At 44.1% G+C, this 20,559-nt stretch overlaps 1 protein-coding gene across 1 annotated transcript in view; it reads right to left on the minus strand.

Moving 5' to 3' along the window:
- The window catches only part of RNF217 (ring finger protein 217), a 58,539-nt gene extending 38,582 nt beyond the window's left edge, over nucleotides 1-19,957 (minus strand). The window contains exon 1 of the mRNA XM_039568706.1: nucleotides 19,229-19,957. Coding sequence (XP_039424640.1) covers nucleotides 19,229-19,867 — 639 coding nt within the window. The 5' untranslated portion in view covers nucleotides 19,868-19,957. The remainder of the gene's footprint in view (nucleotides 1-19,228) is intronic.
- Nucleotides 19,958-20,559: the final 602 nt, after the last annotated feature.

A 20,559-nucleotide genomic window follows, 5' to 3' on the forward strand; every position in this document is an offset into this window, starting at 1 on the left:
AAGCACGATAACAGAGAACACAAGAGGGTTTGTACACAAGGACATACGTCTCTTCAACTCCAGATTCTGACAGACCAAAAACCAAAGGGTCAACAGATTTTGTGACAAAGAGACAAACAGATAAACAGAATGATTGTTAGCAAGGAGGAGAAAACTTTTTGAAAGTATTTGATTTAGCATTTTGTTAGTATTTTCATTGAAATGGAAACACCCCACATGATATCAAACACTGACCTGTCTAGTCAAATATGGCCCCTCTTGAAATACTAGTTTTGTTTCAGACTTTTAATGGTATAAGAACTATTGTTCTTTAGAAAAATAACCCAACAGTTCTTCCAGATCTGCACACTGTGATTATTCCCTATGTTTAAGTAATCATTGACCACCATTTTCCACCAAAACAAGCCTCTATAGAGGCCTGGGTAGCTGCAGTCATTCATCTCACAAAGGGGAAAGACGTCACAGCTGTGTTAGCATGTTTGGGGACAGGAAGAAGACAAGAACAGAAAATTCAGGAAAAAGAAAGAAGAGACACCCATATCAGCCTTTCCTAGGAAGTCCTGCCTTTCCCATAATTCGCGTCTTTTCTCTCCTGCAGTTTTGCCCCAGAAAAGAACATCCTCTTGCCTGACATATACGTGGAAAAAAGTCTAGTCTTCAAAATTTTCTGAATCCACCTAATTTTCCTGACTTACTTGTAAAGCCTTTTTTTAACCTGCACAAACAACAGGAGCTGCCACTAAAAGCTGCTGTCGTTGCTATGCAGGAAACTGCTCCCCCAAAGCACACTGACCTTCTGTGCAAGAGAAAGGCAGGAATATTTGTATTTGTGACTTTTGTGGCTTTGAGAGAATGCTCAAAAACCAAGATAAGTTTTATATACTTTTCACAATGCTCCCTGCAACAAGGAAAATGGGTGGCATCCTGCTGCAGAACTAAGTTTTGAGTTGTACTCACATTTCTAAGAATCAAAACATCGCTGCCTGAGAACAAACATGGCTGAGTTAGTTTCCTAATAAACTCATGTTAGCTTCCTAATAAACTCGGCAATTTTAGAATTTCTGCTCATGTGTGTCTACTTCTGACTCTTCCCCACCACCCCAATACACTATAGGTTTTTGAACCTATAGAAGAAGAATCATAAAAGCTGAGAACTTCTGGCAACACAGTGGGACAGAAAACCAGCTTGATGGTTCCCAAAAATGGACTTTCCCCAACCACTAGGATTTCTAGTACTTGTTAAAACAAGTCTCAGAACTTTCCTTCGTGGCAAGAGACCGGGTTCAGTGACCTCCCCACCCCCATATTCACAACTGGATAGGGAGGGATGGTAGAAGCATCCCTCCAGAGCTAGTCCCTGGCACTCCCCCACGCCCTTTATGTTCACACCTGCTGTCCCACTGTGTGCCTGTGCGGCTCCATAACTTCCTACAAATACAGAGGCTTACTACACTTTTAGTACCAAGTAACTTACAATATTAACATTAGGATGGCACATCTGAAATTCAGTGGGTTAACTGAATGAAAGCCACTCTGACTTTCTTTCCTCACACACTCCATGTATTTCCTACATAAACTGAAGGTGACCTAGTTGAAACAGCTTGAAGAGCATAAAAAAGACTAATTTTTTTTTGGTCAAACTTCATTTGAGAACAGGCTAATTCACTCAAACAGTAGAAAAAAAAAGTAACTAAATAAATCTGTTAGAATTTATATGGAAATATCAATGGTGTGGTGAGGCACTGCAACAAGTTGCTAGAGAAGCTGTGGATGCCCCATCCCTAGAAGTGTTCAAGGTCAGACTAGATGGGGCCCTAGGCAACCTGATGCAGAGGGTGGCATCCCTGCCTATGGCAGGGAGGCTGGAACTAGATTATATTTAATGTCTTTTCCAATCCAAACCATTCTATGAGTCTGTAAAAATATAACCTTTCAAAACTGCATCACTCAGGTAAAAATGACAAATATGAAAAAGCTAAAGGATGTTTATAGTTAAATCCACAAGTCATTTGCTGTTAAGCAATGGTAAGGCATTATCAAGAGAAAGTTTAAGAATATTTTATTAAATAATTTATATTTAATGAAATATTTTTTATTAAAGGTGAAAGTAATAATTAGCTGTATTCCTACGCATAGGCTAACCTAATTATAAAGCCATTTTTAACAATGAGGTCTTTGGAGTCTACTTTCAACCTCTACTGAGATACCTGTCTAGTAAAATATTTTAATGTAATTATGGAAAGAATTATAGAAGACCGAAGAAAAGACTCACATATAGTTCAAGTGGAATAGAAAAGTGCCTGAGTCTCTCAACTGATCAATGATTCCCCCAAATGATCACTTACATCTCATGTTTTCATATGCAGAATAATTATGCAAGTTTTGCACAATGAACAACTTAATACATATGAGAAAGTCTGACAAAACTATATAAATCAAGAAAGCAATAAACATTATTAAAATTAGGAAAAAATACGAAACCCCATACTAGTGCTAATGTTCATACACTCGCACATTTTGTGTCTCTAAAGTACAAACGGTTATGCTTAAAGTGCAAATTACAGTTCAATTTGATTTCTCATTTGCAAAACTGTAATCAGTAAGAAAGAACAGACTAGCAGACTACAGACTACACAGAAAGAATGATGAAACCGATCATGAAAGCATTTTTTAATGTGCCCCTTCAGCAATTTCTGCACACCAAATCTCTAAAGAAAATTATTAATTTCTCATTATAGAATATAAATGTCTTGCAAGTAAGAATGTCTTTTTCCTAATACCAGCTTAATTTACCTCAAAGCACAGCTCTTAGTGATTTTGAGTACCAAAGGTGAGTTAACAAACTGAGTCGCTGCAGTAAGTGGTCATCTGCAAGAAGTCCCCAGGGACTTGGCTGGGATCACCCTGGAGGGGGCTCTAATAGTACCAGGAAGGGGAAAAACTGACAACACAGTCTTCTACTTTCACTATTACATTATTCTCTCTCATCTCATGGCTCCTGGACTCATGAAAGTTGTAATAATCCTCTACTCCTCAAAAACATTTCTGTGGGAGAGTATCAGCTTCTACACACTTTTGTCAGCAAGGCGGAAATCGATCCATCACACACAGAGGGGAAAAAAGGTAACTCTAGATCAAAGGGAATAGCTACTAGCAGTAGCAGACAGTTACCTTATGCTGATCAGCTGCTAGGGAGATATGTGCCAGGAGAAATCACAGCCCAGGCAGAGCACATGAAGGGAGCAAGCAGAGCCCTGCAGCCTGCAAGCACCCAGCCTCTCTTATGCCCTGCGGCCTCTGCTCCCTGCAATTCTTCTGGTCTCTCTGCACCAGGATTTCCCACACACCACTGTGGCCTTATTCCTCACCAAGCAGGACAGTCAGCCTTTCATCTCTGCATCAGAAGCCTTACTGGATGTCCCCTGGAAAGCAGGCTGCCTTCAGAGACCATGCTGCAGCACAGCATCCAGAAACAAGGTGCCCTGTCCCATGCAATTTAATCCACCACAGCATATTACAGGGGTCTAAAATTGCCAACATGGACAAAATGTGCACCTAGTTTAAGTCCCACAGGACTGGAACACCTCAATGTTATAAGAATTAGTGAGTTAAGCCACCTAATGAAAAAATCTGCAGATAATACATGATGAAAAACTGCAGTTAAATACTTCATTTCCTGTGTACAGCATTTGTAAACATGAAGACAGAAATCCTGAATTACTGAGTTCCTCACTGAAACACTAAATATTTTTAGTGAAATAATCTAAATGTGATTTGTTGGCGTGGGGTTTTTTTTTGTTTTTTAAACTGCAGGAACAACCAAGTAAGTGGGTTTCTCCAAAGTTTACTCTCGGAGTTCTTCAAACTAACCATACACTGGAATTTCCCCCATAGATTCAAGGAAGATGGAACACTTGCGTTTGGAAGAAACCAAGAAAATCTAGAAGTCTGGGTTAGGATTCTTCAATCCTAACAGCAGACAATAATTTGCACCTGTGATGCAAAAAAAAAAAAAATTTAGTATATTAAAAATACACTTGCTGAACTCACAAGGGACTTCACATGGTTTTCCTCTCTTTAGTGCAGCCCTACCTGCCCAGCTGTATCAGTCACTTCCTGCACAAGCATTTGAACACCTACATGGCATAAAAACACCTCTTATTCCATCCAACACAGTACACAGGTTTAACTGAAACATTAAAGCTGCAGTTGGAGCAAACCTGTCCCCTGTGCCATCACACACAGGAACTCCACTGCTTCAGAAAGATTAGATCTTATTCCCAATGCCCTCCCACCACAAACCAAATTCTGCTCAAAGAGAAAGAGAGGAAGAGGAAAAAAAGAAAGGAAAAGCAGATAAATGAAGTCTTAATCTCATGGTTATTCCATTTTCTTCTTACTTATAGAGCTTGACAGGTAAGAAAAGGGAGAATAAAATCTATCTCTTCTGCTACTTCAAGGAGATGGGAGGATGTCTTCCAAAATCTTTTGTAAAAACCAATGCAACAGTAAGATAACTACTACATGCTTTTGTACTTCCAATTTTCACAACCGTTCTACTTTGCAACCAAAACTATCCATACAATAGAAGCACACGGCTATCGAGCTCTATCTTCAAAACCAGTGTGCTGGAATCACAGTTGAGTACCAGAGTAACATAGGCTAGCCCAGAACTTCTGCAAGCCACAAGTAACAACGCTTCCCATGACCATTCACTGCTTTGAACATAGGTCAGTCCCCTCTCTAGCAGTATACAGATCAGCAAGGAGCAGAGAAGCCAGCTGTAAATGATGTGTCATGGAAGTTCGGCCTTGACTTAAGGGTCTTCACTGAACACAACAGAGTGACACCACCAGTGCAAAGCATGGACAGCTCTCAGGGAAATTTACTACTTGCTCTAAAGCACTTCATCAAACAAAAGGTGGTGACATCTAATTACAAAGATCCTCCTGCAAGGAAGCCTCTCTCCTGGCCAATTAAACATTGCCAGGAAGAAAAACAAGACAAACACTTCAAGACAACAGAAATAAGCACAAAGTCCACAACTGAGTAATTTTCACTTGAATTCCACTGATGAACAATCTACAGTGTGACCAAGTTTGCCTTCAATTCTATAAACCTTTTCTGAGTGCCACTACAAACACCCTATGCAAAAGGATCACTGTGAAAAGGAAACTGCATTTTAAAAAGCTCCTGACAGCGGAAAGGAAACTTACCCAGGAAAGGGAAGAAGAAAGAGAGCACAATTTGGAAGCTGGTGAGAACAGAGGTCACTCTCCAGGAACTTTACAGCACTCACTAGATAAGCAATGTACCTTTTGAAGAAGCTCAACTTCCTGCCATAAATAAAGGTTTTATAACCCACTCAAAATATGTATCAGCCAGCCATTTACTTCATTTAATCCATCTTATTACTTGGACAGTAGCATTGCATTTTTCAGGTGTTTCAATAGACCAGTACACAAGACATACCATTATCTGATATATTCCAGATACAGTTCTCATCAGTTTTTCCACCATGGCTTATATATGAAGAAATCCATTAAAACCATACAACTTTTAGAAATATTTTCAATGTTTCAATGCCTATGGGTGTCAGCATATATCAGTTCTCATGTTTGTGCAAGGTTTGTTTAAACCCAGAAGTAGGCTTGTTGTGATTCAACTTGTGCCTCATATTGATTTCAGAGCCAAAATTTGCATCTATCAGTGCTTCCATTAAATTTGTCTTTCCAGACTGACTTCACTAGTGAACTCAGAGACACAAAGTGATATAACCTTACAGGAGACCAGTTTAATCTGGTATAAATCTAATTTAACAAGAACTGAATTAAAAAAAAATTCTTTCATGCTGCAGTTTTCAAAGGTGCAAACATATACAGAAAATTAAAAACATACAGCATGTGTGCATGGCTACCGAGCCTCTACCTCTATGCAAGATTTATTGATTTTCCCTGTGGATCTAGCTTCTACAAAAAGCAGCTATAAAGAGCACAACAGCTTCAACAGGTTCATCTAGACAGTTTGCAGATGTATTTCGTACAGAAATTGAGTACAGAAACTCAACGTTTATTGCATCTCATCAGCAAAGCCCTCCCTATGTACACCAAGCCAGGCACAGAGCCAGGATGGATTTCACCATAATCCCCAATAAACCACCTTGCAACCACCCTGAGCTTCCGAAGCACTACCTGGCAGCCAACGTTAAGTACTCTAAGAATGCTAAAATCCTTCTACAAAACTTGTCAGATATTGGTATTAAAAACTGGAAGGAAACAAAAAACTTAGAATGAGATATCAGGAGATAAAACCAAAATGACAATGCTGCAGCCTGTCAACTGAAACACACAGCTAAACTACAGACTAACAGAAAGACAAGGACATTCAACAACCAGCTACTTCCTTCCAGAAATTTACAGCAAACTTGCCTAGCTGGTAACAGTTAGTTTCACAAAAAAAAAAAAAAAAAAAAAAAAAAAAAAATCTTTTTCAAAACAGACCCCACACCCAAACCACATGATTTCAGAGATTGTTTTTCAATGTTACATAGCTCTTCCACCTTAACCATCTGTTCTGTTCATTGTTTTAATGTAAAAGCAATCAGTGGAAACGAAAACAATCACTGGTCTTTGCTAAATGTTCTCTCTCCTAAGTTTCTTTATAAAACAGCCTGCATGAATTCCCTTGGAGAGTTTTTTCACAAAGGCATCCTCTATAGCCTAGGTCAACTCGGGTAACAGCAATGCAGTCTCTCCTCTGCCAGTAGAGGGAAGGAATCGCTTGGAAATTGCTCTGATCCAGCCAGATCAGTCTAACCAGAAATTCTCAAAAATTCAGTTTTAGAATTTATTTGAGAGCTATTTCTCCTAAAACCAGAGTGAGACACTTGACTTTACCTCCCATATGGTCAAAACAATGCCAGCTACAGAGCACTGCTTGAAGTGTGCTGCTTGTAGGTACACACTGGGCATTAAAAAGTATTTTACAGTTTTCAGTGGCCAAGAAAAAAGTAATGCCAGAAAATAAAACTCTTCTACCGTTTCCTCATTGGACTGCAGCTTATCAACAGAGTACACTGAGACGCACAGGCAGCCTTACCATCCAGATGGGCCAAATTCAGCACACACTGGTGCCACATGGAAAGCCTTCTTTGGGAGTACTGAAGGTGCTGGCTTTGAGAACTGCTCTGATACTGCACTTTTGTTCCCAATTTCAGATACTGGAAAGACTCTCCCAAATCCCTCCCTCTGACAGAGGCTCATACTGGTTTCTAGCCTAACTTAATTCCTTTCAATTTTTAGAGTCTGTGTTGTGCCAAAAATTCTTTACAAGTGCCTACCCAAATTACCCCCTCCTGCATTTAGACAGAACAGTCATTTCTTCTCCCAGTTCTCCTTGCGCTCAAGTAAGCAGTTCTGCATCTGCGTAGCACCTCTTTTCTCCTTGCAGTCCTTCTGGCTCATGCCATTTTTCTTAAACCTGATTTAATGGGTTTGCATGGCCTGGTTTTGGGGGACTAGTGGAGGGAGAGGGATTACAGGGGTGGCCTCTGTGAGAAGCTGCCAGAAGCTTCCTCCATGTCTGGCAGAGCCAATCCCTGGCGGCTCCAAAGATGGGCGTGCCACTGGCCAAGGCTGGGCCAATTAGAAATGATGGTAACACTTCTGAGATAACAGATTTACCAAGAGAAAAAAAAGTTACTGCGCAGTGGTAATTGTGGCCAGAGAAGAGCAGGGTGAGAATATGTGAGAGGAACAGCCCTGCAAACCAAGGTCAGTGCAAAAGGAGGGGGCAGGAGGTGCTCCAGGCACCAGAGCTGGGATTTTTCTGCAGCCTGCGGTGCTCATGCCCCTGCAGCCCATGGAGTTCCACAGGGATGCAGAGATCCACCTGCAGCCCCTGGGGGAGACCCATGTTGGAGCAGGTGGATGCCTGAGAGCCTCCTAAGAGGCTGTGACCCTGTGGGAGACTCGTGGAGAGAAGGGCCCATGCTGCAGCAGCCTGTCCTTGGGGGACGGCACCCTGGGGAAGTGTGACCCATGCTGCAGCAGTTTGGGGACGACTGTTGACCGTGAGATGGACTCACACTGGAGATGTTCCTGGAGAACTGTCTCCTGCGGGAGGGACCCCATCGTGCAGCAGGGGAAGGACTCTTCTCCCTGAGCAGTGGGAGAAACTCCTGATGTGATGAACTGACCATAACCCCTTCCCTGTCTCCTAGTACCCTGGGGTAGGACGGGAAGCTGGGAAGGGGGGGGAGGGGTGGGGAGATGTGTTTTTAAGGGTTTATTTTACTTCTCATTATCCTGCTCTGATTTTGTTAGCAATAAATTCAATTAGTATCTCTAACCTGATTCTGTTTTGCCCATGATGGTATATGGTGAGTGATCTCTCTCTGTCCTTATCTCAACCCATAAACCCCTCATTGTATCTTCTCTCTCCTGTTCAGCTGCAGAGGGGAGTGAGGGAGAGGCTTTGGTGGGTGTCTGGCATCTGGCCAGTATCAGACAACTACACCCGGGATTCCAAACAAAGCCTCACCAGATGCAAGTGTCTCATTCCTCTCCTCTCTGTACTAGAGCCTCAAATTGCATTCAGGTTTTTTAGTGGTTTCATCATTATCAGCATCATCTGCTATCATTCACCCAGATCTGCTGTCTCCTACTAACATTCCAACAGTTGGACAAGTTCATACTTGAAAAATAAAAATAATGAAAAACCTCTTCCTTGCTCCTTCTTTTCACCATAAAGATAGATAAAATTCTCCTACATGGAAACTTGATAGAGAAGCAAAATGATAAGCTAGTATCAGAAAACTTATCATCTGGTGACAGTTTATTACTGAGGCAATGAAATGGGACCCTTCTCCTGCTCTCTTCTCCTTTCCCCAAACATCTCACAGCTTCTCACGAGAAAACATGCTTCTAGCCTGTGAAAACTGTAGTTATAGCCCAATGCACACCCTAGAACTTTTCGTAAAATCTAGGTTAATTTTAAGAACAGGCTTAAAATTTTTATGGGTCAAAAGCAGTACACCTATGGAAACATAAAAAATCAATTAGACTGGCAAAAAATATGCTGAAATAGTCATTACTTTAGTTGTCTTCTTCAGTAGAAATTTTTCAGTTTTTACTTATACCAAGAGAATGTATGACCAAGGTCAAAAGAACCTTCACTATCAAAATCTAATTATGCATACCAGCTCTTCCATGACAGTGCTGTACCTTGCTCTGTTGTACGTTTTTGAATGTCATATTCAATACCGATGTGCATTTTGTGTCTTTGCAGAAGAAAAAACCCAAACAAAACACCAAAAAACCTAACACGCCTATCACCCACCCACCAAAAAAACCCTAACAAAACACAACATAACCCACACAGTAAAACCCCAAAACTCTTCTATAATTTTAAGTTCTGCATCTTTTCACTTGTTATTCAAACAGATTAGGAACAACAAGAAACTTCCTTTGAGAGCTCTGTGGTGCAGAAAAAAATTTCTCCCAAGAAAATAATGATCATACTTGGCATTGCCTGGCTGCAGCAAACTAAATCTGTTGAAACAAGCAAGATCAAAAGAGAGGTTCCTCACCTGCAACAATACTCACATGAAAAACTTCATTTGTAAGACTATCTTAGGAATAATCTATGTTACAAAACACATGAGGATGCTTTAGAATTCAGCTAGTTGAAAGCTCCTATTTAATGATGCCACATGTGGCAGAGACAGGAGCAGTGGGTACCAGCCTGGGCTTGACTGGGCACCTCAGTGCTGTGAGCAGCTCAGAGTAACTCCCAGGACCCTGCCTGTCCAAGAGCTGTGGGTGCAGATGCACCTTCAGGTGCTGGATAAACTGTGACTTCCATCTGGCTTGTGAAAGAGGAAATGATGCAGCAACAGGACCGAATTGCAGTTCTGATTTCATCAAGCTCCAATGAAAACCCCCACCTGTCACCTTCATGAATACGCCATTTTCAAACGTTTTGGTCTGACAGGCTGCCACAGCTGCCAAAATAAATGGCTTGGCTTAGCACTTTATCCAGTACCACCTTGTGGTGAAATAAACATTTGCATATTGTGCATAACAATTAGAAACTGGGTAAGAATAAAAGAAGCAAAAAATGACTGTAAGAGGTTAGTTTTTAAACCAGATCTTTTTTTCTGATGATGGATCAAGTGATGCACAAATAGTAGGGAACAAGTAGCAGACTGGGGTGAGCAGCATTGCTAGCTAAAATCACTGTATACCATCAGCTTTAGACAAGTCACCTTTTCTTGACATGGATAAAAAACAGAATGAGATTCAGAACTCATTTTAGAACCTTAATTTACCAGAAGTGATAACCTGGCCTTGTCTGACTACCTGTCATGGCCTGGGTGAGGTCCTCATGAAGCATTACACTCTGCAATAATTCAGGTAGGATTCGATGAGTTACTTTCACTGAAAGAACAACAAATCAAGCCTTGACATGAAATACCTACTTTGCTGTGACAAAAGCACTCAGCGATGTCCATCAGTAACAGCTGCAACTCACTGCAAGGAAGATTTATATCTTACTGACTGGGAAGATGCTAGTAATTTAAAATCAAGTTAGAACTCCAAATAATGTCTTGAAAGAATGGACATCTTCAGAAGTTTGAAAATTACTCTTTAAGTGTTACTGAGAAATACAACACAAATAAGGCTGAATTTACTTTCCATTACACAAATGAGTGAAAATTTCTGAGTCTGCTTGATTTCCACTGCCCTTATGTAGGGCAAATGGGCACTACCAAATACGTGCATACTTTGAAATACCCAGATTTTAATACTGTATTTCACTTTGGCCGCTTTGAGGTCTAGGTGGACCTGTATATGTCAATATGCATAAGTGTCTAACAGCAACAACACTTAGACTGAACTTCAGTGTTTCACAACTCATTTTCTGCCCTAACCTCCATATGAATTCGTTCATCACAATAAAACATATTATCACCATAATTCTGTCTGGAGCCCTAACATGTACGTTTTGCAGTTGGTATGCAACACTGGGCATCTTAATACTATGGGCCATGTTTGCTCTTTTGCAGATCCATCCATTCTGAAAAACTCTCAAGTTGCACATTCTTTCCCACTTTTAAGCTGCATGCTAATGCCATAAAGTTAACTAAACAGAGTTTCCAAGCTATTGCACAACTGAACTGCACATGCATGTGAAAAAGCACTGAGCAATTTCTATACTTCCTCCTGTGAGGCTTCTAAGCAGACAAATTTTACCTGACACTGCACAGGTGCACTGGAATGGAAAGGCATAAGGTGTCCTCTCCCCAGTTAACACTCTCATAGCGAGCAACATTAAAATAGCTGAAAGGTTAAGAAGCCCTTGCCCATCATTTCTTTGCCCCCATACAGCAGCATTAGTACTGACTATAGTGAAGGACTTCCTTTTGCTTCTGCAGGTAATTGGCACCTCTCACAGGCACTCTGTAATCGTGTCACAGATGGGATGCTTCACCTACCTACTCCACCCACACTGCCGCCAGTGGGATATAAAAGTCTTCCAGCAGCTCAGTAAAACACTAACCCATTATTTTCCTGGAAGTTCTATACTCTAAAGTGTGTTTAGAATCCTTACCATTTTTTTTTTCTTTTTAAGGCTAGATTTATTTCCTGCCTGCCTCCATCCAATAGGAAACCAGAAAAAGAGCTAGTCCCACCTCACTTTCTGGCCACAATTTACAAGAATAACTGGCCAGTAATCAGCTGCAGCTTTAAATAGAGGCCAAAGATCCAGCCTACATGGAGGCCACCAGTCTTCACAATTCCCTTTTGTTTTATGAACACTTACCCTCAGCAAGTCCACCTTCTGGAGCAAACCAATTCCTACATGACCATTGTGCCCTTCCCATCCCAGCAATCATCTTCTCCCTTTTCTTCCTTCCTTGTATTGTGTGAGCAACCCCCACAGAGCCACGTCACAGCTGAAACAGTCTGGATAGGACTTCCCTTTCCTACAAGCTAAAGGGACAGAGTCATTCAGATCCCCGTTCTACACCACCCAAGCTGATACACAACCATTCCTACGAGATCAGGATGCCAAACAAAGTAAACTAGAGAGGTGCTTGCCCCTGCTGCCATTCGTATCATGTTAGTGGTAGAAAACAATACACAGTGGCATCAGGATGACTGAGCTTGAAAAAATGAAACTTTGCCTCTTCTGTTTTCCAGTACAAAATCTTATATAGTTTCTGCTGTACTTAATAAAAACATCACTGGGGAAAATGAGTGCTCTACAGTCTACTAGCAAGCTCGAAAGGAAATGGAAATGTGATAACTTAGAAATTTGTTTACCTTTTCATGGAATTCTAATCCAGAAAGTGCACAGCCTTTCTCACAAGGAAGTAAACGAGAGCAACAGTGCATCCCAATAAGGCTGTCAATGAAAATATACATAAATCTCAAACTGAAGCAGCGAGGTAGCATCTAAGGTAAATGTGGACTTAAATGTAGAATCTAAGCCATTTCAAATTTAATTCCAAATCTGGCCTAAACTACTGTTAAACTTCTGACCTTCAGCACTGAAATCCACACATTTTTTTCTCTCTTAGTAAAGTCTTGAATTTGTTTTTCATCCTAATTTTTAACTTCCAAGTAAAATTCATTTCTTTGCCCTACAAAAAATTTTTCAAGTACTTAAAAATGGACTTAAAAATTAAATAGGCTCTTCACCACTAGGCAGATTTGTCACTTTTTCTAGTGTAGAAAAAGTAGTAAGTATTTGGCTAATAATATCCTATAGACAATGACTTTTTTACTTTTAAAAGACAATTCACCAAGAAAGTACTTAAAATAAAAAAGAGCAAGAGAAACATAAGCACAAGCAGATAAAGCATACAGAAAGATAGATAAACCTGGGTGGGTAAGTAATGCCCTTCTTCAAGGGGATGCCTCCAGTTAGAATTCTTTTAAAGAAATTACATCCCTTACAACCCTTAATCATTTTGACAACGTACTGACATCCTGGCCATTTAAAATACATACTTTCCTCGAGCCTGGCTGGTTAAGACAGCAGGAAGCAAGATATTTGTACAAGAAGAAAAGAGGAATGAAGGGCCAAGAGGCCCCAGAGCAGTTGGAAGAACAGTTGTTCTGGGTGGAGAAGCAGGAATGGGGCAGAGGTGAGTTGAAGTTCTTCCCAACCCTCATTTAACTCCTTCATTTCTTTTTGTTTGGGCAATTAAACCCAAACAACTCAGTTTTCAACTCATTTAATTTTACATTCCCTGGACTGATTCCATACCTGTGCCTGGTAGCTCCTGTGAACAGCTGGTGGGAGCAGTGGGAGGGAAGGCATGCAGCAGATGATCTCCTGATGGCTCAGCTTGTCTGTGGTCCCCAATGCCAACACCACCCACAGACCAGTGAGGTGCAACACACTGCCTGTGAGAGACAGCTGACAAGGAGGGCTTCTGCTTCACAGAAATTACACACTTTCAAATTAGGTTTCAACCCCAGCTAAAACAAAACTGGTTCCCTATCTCCCACTGCAATTTGCCATTCACAGGAAGACTTTACACTTCAAAATCAACTTTACTATAAACACCAGTGAACTCATGGTATTGCCGTAGCACCCACCATTTACCCCCATCCCTCACTATCAACATCAACAATTTCATAATATCCTCCCCTCAGGAACTTGGGCATTTCTCCATTAGCAAAGCCCTTCCTTCAACTGTTCAAAGGTGACACCATCTTTTCTACTCTCAGTATATTGGATCCCAGAGTTTTACCGAAAATGTTCTTAGCTGTAAGAACAGCCACTCTCTTACCCTTCACTTCATAACAGCATGGCTAAGAAAGGACAGCCACAATTCCAGCTCTACATCTGGCAAAGACTTATCCAAACAAGAGGAAGTCATAGCTAGCCATGCAGAATAAGCTCGAAGCTAGTTCTGCACAGGGAACGAACATACCACATGCAGTGCTCACATGCTGACAGGCCTACACACACTAGGATAACTAGGCAGTATTATCATTCAAGAACATTGCTCAAAACTAGTTTTCTTTAAAATTAATTTCAAAGCATTTTCATGAGTGCTGGATTTTGTAAACTGTTCCAAACTTAAGTTTTGGCACAAACTGGATTCACCAAGAAGCATTCAAGATGGACTAAAAGTCTGCCATATATCTTGTCAACTTGAAAGACTAACTCTTACAATCTTAGAGGTACTTGGGTATCATCCTGAACTGTGACATCTGGCTATGCAACAGCATTTTGGCACTGGCACTGCATACAACACATCAGGAGAACACAACAGACTTTCAGAAGCTGTTTGCTGAGGATGACAGAGAAGTTTAGGTGCCCCTGCAGCTTACAGGCTGCTCATATCTGATGGACCAAGTCTGTCTGCCTTCTCCTCCTCCTCCTCAAGGAACACAGCCAGCTTACAGTGACTGAGGTTGCTGATTTGGTTTAGAAAGCCTGTAAACCAGCAGGCTCTTTTCTCCTCCTGCACCTCTCTTCCTCCTTTGGAAACTTCTGTGTTCTTGCAATGTCAGCTGGAGGGGTGGTTGCTCACCCTGCCATCACCTCCTGGTAGGCAGTTTGCAGCCATCCCAGCAACTCGGTAGCTGGTGTTAGAGCATGGTTTTAGATTAATTACCCTTGCAAACACAGAGCTGCTTCTGCACTGAATGACAGTGGCCCTTCTGAGCTCAGGGCAAAAGCAGCTCATTAACCATCAGATGATTCAGCACTTGGTGCCTACATTTCTGCTGGCTGGTTTTCATCAGCAGACTACAGCTTTGAAGATGTATCATTTTTATAATACCATCAGGCACCTGACGAGACACAGGTGTCAAGACCCTCCAGCTCTAAGCCAGTACTAGCTTTATGTGATACAGATTGCTCCTAAATTTTCCTCTTTGCTATGCAGCTTTATAATCACATTCCCCACAAAAATCCTGACTGTAACAGTCAGCAGCTTTTTTTCTCCAGCTCTTTCAGAAAGAAATCATGCACAGAAAAGAAAGGGGTCAAAAACAAGATCTCTGGTCACAGACAGAGAAAGACTGGTAAGAGGTCCTGAGCAGAGGGAGGATGATCTCCACATTTCATGTCCGGAAGAGAGCAGGATTCTTGTCCCACCAAAGCTAACCATGCACAAATTGTCAGATGCAGTCCCTCCCCACCCCCAACAATCCCTTTTGATTTACTCATGGCTACTAATCTCATTACAGTTCCTATAATTAAAGTACTATAAAATCTGATGAAGAATACAGTATCCTGTTTAAATTAACTCACCCGAAGTCTTTTAATATAAAAATGACTACTTCAACAGAGTTACAAGATTTACAAAATAAAGTATCACTAATGAGCACAGGATCAAAACTGGATTATCAAGTTTCCCGATTTGCATGAAGAAAGAGCAAGCACCAAGGTTTCTATAAAACTTTTGCAGCCGTTTTATAGGAAAAGTGAAATGCTCCCTGTGACTTAAATATACAAGCAGCTCAGAGAGGTTAGGAAGTGAATCACTCTTTTAGCAAACCTCTGTATGCACAGTTTCTGAAATAACCTAGGTTTGGTGCCATGTTTAATGGAGAGAAAGATGGGAAAGGAAGGAGGTGAAGGAGATATGGACGTAATATTATACCTGTGAGATTAAGTGTCCTGGCTGCTCCTTCCCTGTCCCAAGTTTGTATGCTGGATGAAAGAGTGCAGAAACCCACAGCTCCCAGCTGAATGGGAAATGGCTCTTCCACACTTTTGACCCCAACCTCACTCCACACATACCTGAGAGTCCATGGAGGGAGAACACTGGCCTTTCAGAAAATTACACTCTTCAACCTCATCCATTAAGCATAACAAACAACAGCTCTGGGCTGCCTCAACTCCTGGAGGCAGAGTTTGCTGGGACCTGACTCAGGCTCTGTGGGATCCACACCAGATCCTGAGCTGTGAAAGCCACCACACCACATCCTGAGGGGTAAAAGGCACAACCTCTTCCATGATAACCCATCACCCATACCTATCAATTACCACATCATCAATGTCTTTGAGTCCAAACAAATGGCCACAAAATTTTTTTGTGAATGGTAGATCAACTGGTCACAGTCAGACCCTGAAGAGCCCTGAGGGCTCTGTGACTATCAGGATGTAAGACAGAATAGCTAAATTGAGGCAGAGGTAAAGTTACGAAATTTTCCAAAGTCAGGCTCCAGATCAGCCTGGGCATTCCAGGCTCGCCTGCTAAGCTTCTGCTCCAGCCACTAAATCTTTGAAGGGGATTATGCAGCAAGGTGCCAGTGACAAGAAAGACTGGACTTGACCTCTAAGGACCTTCAGATGTTACCCTCATTTTCCAGCATGCTGGTAACATGATGAACAAACTCTGCAGTTGGAGTATTTTCATCTGGCATTCCATTTAAGAATGCCTAAAACTTCAGTTGATTTTCTGATCTATAAAAGGCTCCAAGGCAGAAGTTCTGATGTTCTTATGTATTTGCATAGAAGAAAGCAGAGTGCATTAACAGAGTTTTTCCTTTGCTACTTCATTAAACATCATTTCAGGAATCACAATGAAGCCATCATGAAGAATACAGCTTTCTTCAGTGAGAGAACACACACAGACATCAAAGGCAACACAAATTATTTTAAGTGCTATACTTCTGCCAACATATTCCACATCTTCAGCATGAAGAGACCACTCCTCCAGAGATATAGAGTCAGCCAGTGCACAGATTACTATTTCTCTGACAAGGAAACCAAATCTAAACTATGCACAATGCTGCTTGGAGTTTTGTTTTTCAGTTGTTTTTTGTTTGTTTTCAATTTCAGGTACATTCTTAAATCAGGCTGATCATATCCAAAAGTACGATCTTTTAAAATTTTCAAACAAAACAGCTTTTCAGCATTTATTTCTTTTGATTTTCTAATAAATTTTCTTTTTAATTTGCTACAAAAAGTGCAAAGTCTCGAAAGGTAACGATTTCTAACCTATACTGGCTTTTCACTCATCCTTCCCAGAAACTCTTCTAATATAACTGACATGGAGAAGCCTTTCTGTCTCCCCAGGATGACTCACAGGGTCCTTTCACAGCACAAAGGAAAAACAGATCACTTCTTGTTCTTCCTGAAGAAATATCACTTTCTCGTCCTTTTCAAAAAGGAAGATAAGGGAAGAACACGTTGAACTGTTTCTTGTCATATTTTGTTTCATTTTTCCCTAACAAATTTATCAAGCAACTAAAATTCTGCCTGGTCATGAAAGCATCTGTAACAACATGTCCACAGAAGTGCTCTGTGAATCTCAATCCTCAAGATCAGCATCCCTTGCCCCACCTTTAATGCACAGGAGTAAGCACCCATATGGCTGTGTGCCATACGAGTACCTTGTAACAGCTCCTGGGATCAGCTTTGCGGGTGCTTAGCAATAGTAGTGGCTTCCCTGAAGGGGGCATCCCTGCATACACATCCAACACCTGGACAACGCTAAACCCACTTCATAGCACATATACCTGGTTCCTAGGCCAGTCAGCTATTCCAGCCACCAAGCTACTGCTTCATTCTCCAAGAGTCCAGCCTAAACCAGGCATAAGAGTTCTTCAGCATGGCTTTAAATACCAGATCATGTAACTTCCATTACATCACTGTAAACTACAGGCACCTGCAGAAGATAGGGAAGACCATCCTGACATCACAACACTCGGCAATTTCCAGCTTCAATGAAAGTCAATATTCTGACACGTGATCTCAGTGGCAGATATCAAAGTGGCACAAATATGCACTGACAATATAATCTAAAAACCTAATGAGAATTTCCAGTCTACCACTTATCTACAAATCAAATCATTCTGGTCTCTGTGCACGAAGACTCAAAAAGGCTTATTAAGTGTTCCCGAGTTTCAGTGTTAAAGGAAACACACAAAACATAACTCTGACCAGCCAATCCATCAGTTCTCAAGTTAAGCTCTTTGCTGTTATCTAAACATATCCAAACTGGATCATAAAAATCCTAGTGAGTTTACTGTTAGCCAGAACAAATACTACCAGCACCAGCAAATGCTACACAGGCTACCAGGGCCCAGAGAGGAGCAAGTACTTGACTTCTGCCAGCACGTGCAATTTCCAAGCAGTGAAATGTACTCTGGTCAGAAAAGGCCTGTCAACTACTTATACAGTGCAGGGGTAGGTGTAACCAACCATCCATCCCTTCCCTACACGCACAGCCCAGCAGGAGCACAAACTGCCCCAGTACAGCACCAAGCCCCAACAGGTGTAAAATTCATTCCAACACCAAACTAGAACATCTCCGCCAAGCACGGCCTAAAAATTTCTGCTAAATAAAAGCATAAAGGTGGTAAACAAAGGCTTTAGTTGGTTTTGTTTTTCCCCCACACACCATACTTCTCCCATTGTTCTTTGTGTTTAGGGTATAACTACATCAACAGCAGAAACACACAAGTATTCTGCGGTGCTAAACTAGCTACTGAAAACATTAGTGAAGATAGAGCTTAGTTATCAAGCGCTGATTTTGATTTGAAACAGCAGTTCTGACTGACAGAACAGTGATGAACATGTAAGCACCCTATCTGCCAGCTATCTGCCCAGGATGGAAAAGTTGTGTTTTCAAATTTTTTCCTCAAATAAGTTATTGTTTACTCTTGTTAACGGCAATTGTTCACCAGCAGTCACACACACACTATTTGAACCTCGCACAATTGGCCTAACACCAAACGCGATGTGTCCTGTGAGGACCAGGCCGAGCGGCTGCGCCAAGAGCCCGAACATCAGCAAGCCCGAGCGGCGGCGGGCAAAACCCCCGGCTCCAGGAGCCACTTCGGAGGCGGCTGCCAACGCTACCAAACTCCACTCCTTATCACTCCTTGGCCTCCTCTTAAAAGAAAGCTGGTGCTTCCAGCCAGGTAACAGCAAGACTTTCAGATTTCAAAGCGAAAATCCTTGTAAAGATGGGAAGAGCCTGAAAACACAGAAGTGACCAGCCCGACCAGCTGCGTACGAACGCGCGGACCAGCACTTCAGGAACGGGAAGTCGCTGAATCCGCAGGTCGCACGCAGGTGGCGGCCGACCGCGTTCAACACGGGACGGGAAAAGCTCCCTCCCGCTCCGCATCCCACGGCCCGGGCTGGCTCGCCGGGCCCGGCGCAGCGCTCAGCCCCGCCGGGCTGCCCGAGCACGCGGCCACAGCCCCCCCAACACACCCCGGCAGCGACCGCTGGGAAGTACCTGGGAGCTGAGGTACCGCCGGAGGCACTCCTCGCACACCGCCTTCTTGCAGCAGGACAGGGGCTTGATGGGCTTCTCCTCCAGGCACACGCGGCAGCTCAGCACCAGCAGCGGCCCGAACTCGCCCGCGATCAGCCCGGAGAAGGGCTCGGGCAGCAGGTACAAGTCCACCACCTCGATGCTGCCGCCCGACGACAGCGGGTCGTCGCCCGACACCACCTCGCGCCGCACCGGGGGCTGCCCCACGCCCGGGCCGCCGCGGGGGGAGCCGGCGGCCGCCGGCGGCCGGTCGTTCTCCACGCAGTAGACGGTGCAGTACACGTGCCGCCGGGGGGGGCGGCGGCGGCCGCTGCCTCCCTCCAGCCCCTCCTCCGCCGGGGCCACCGGCTCCCCCGAGCCCGGCGGCTGTTCCGGCCCGGCCGCCGCCTCCGCCTCCTCTTCGGCCCCTCGCCGCTCGGGGCCGGCGGCGGCCGGCAGCAGCTGCTCTCCGCCTCGCCCCGGCCCAGCCGCCCCGCCGCCCGGGACCGCCTCTCGCGGCAAAGGCGTCTCGTCCGGGCCGGGCTCCCGCGGGCCCCCGGCCGGGCTCGGTGGAGCGGCGGCCGCCCGCGGGGCGCTCAGCGAGCTCTGCTGCTCCCCCATCGCCGCTCGCCGCCGCTCCTTCCCATCCAGCCGCCTCCCGGCCCCGCTTCTGCTTCCGGGTCCCGAGCCCCGCTGCGCCGAAACCCGCGCCGCCTGCCCGCCCGCCCGCGGGCGCCGGCCGCCGCCGCCCGGCCTCCCCGCCGAGGGGTTGCGGGCGCGGGGGAGGGAGCGGCGGCAGCGGCGGGTGTCGTTCCGGTCAGCGCCGCCCGCGGGGTACCGGCCCGAGCCCGACCCCCATGTCGGGGAGGACGCGGGCAGCCTCCCCTGGTGCCGCGGGGCAGCGCGCCCGGCCGCGCCCCGCAGCCGCCCCGGCCCGCCCCGCGCGTCACCGCCCCCCGCCCGCGGCGGCCGCCCCGCCGGGCGCACCCGCCTTCCCCGCCCCGTCCCGCCCCCGTCCTCACTGACGCAGCTCCTCCGCTGCACCCTTCATTCAGCCGTAAACACGCCGTGGCTGCCTGCGCGGTAGCGTCCGGCACCGGCACCTCGAGGTGTTGTCCCGGGACCCAGGTTTCCTCCGCCGTGTGCCGGTACCTGCGGCCCGGCCGCAGAGTAATGTCCTCTGAGCAAATTGTGAGCGTCCGATTAAAAAAATCATCCCCGAAGAAAAAATAATTGTAGTGAGCATCATCAGTGCCACTGTGAGAGCCGCACACTAACATCGAGGCAATAGAGTGACATTCACAATAATAATT

This window comes from Corvus cornix, chromosome 3, assembly GCF_000738735.6.
Source record: "Corvus cornix cornix isolate S_Up_H32 chromosome 3, ASM73873v5, whole genome shotgun sequence".
Taxonomy (NCBI): domain Eukaryota; kingdom Metazoa; phylum Chordata; class Aves; order Passeriformes; family Corvidae; genus Corvus; species Corvus cornix.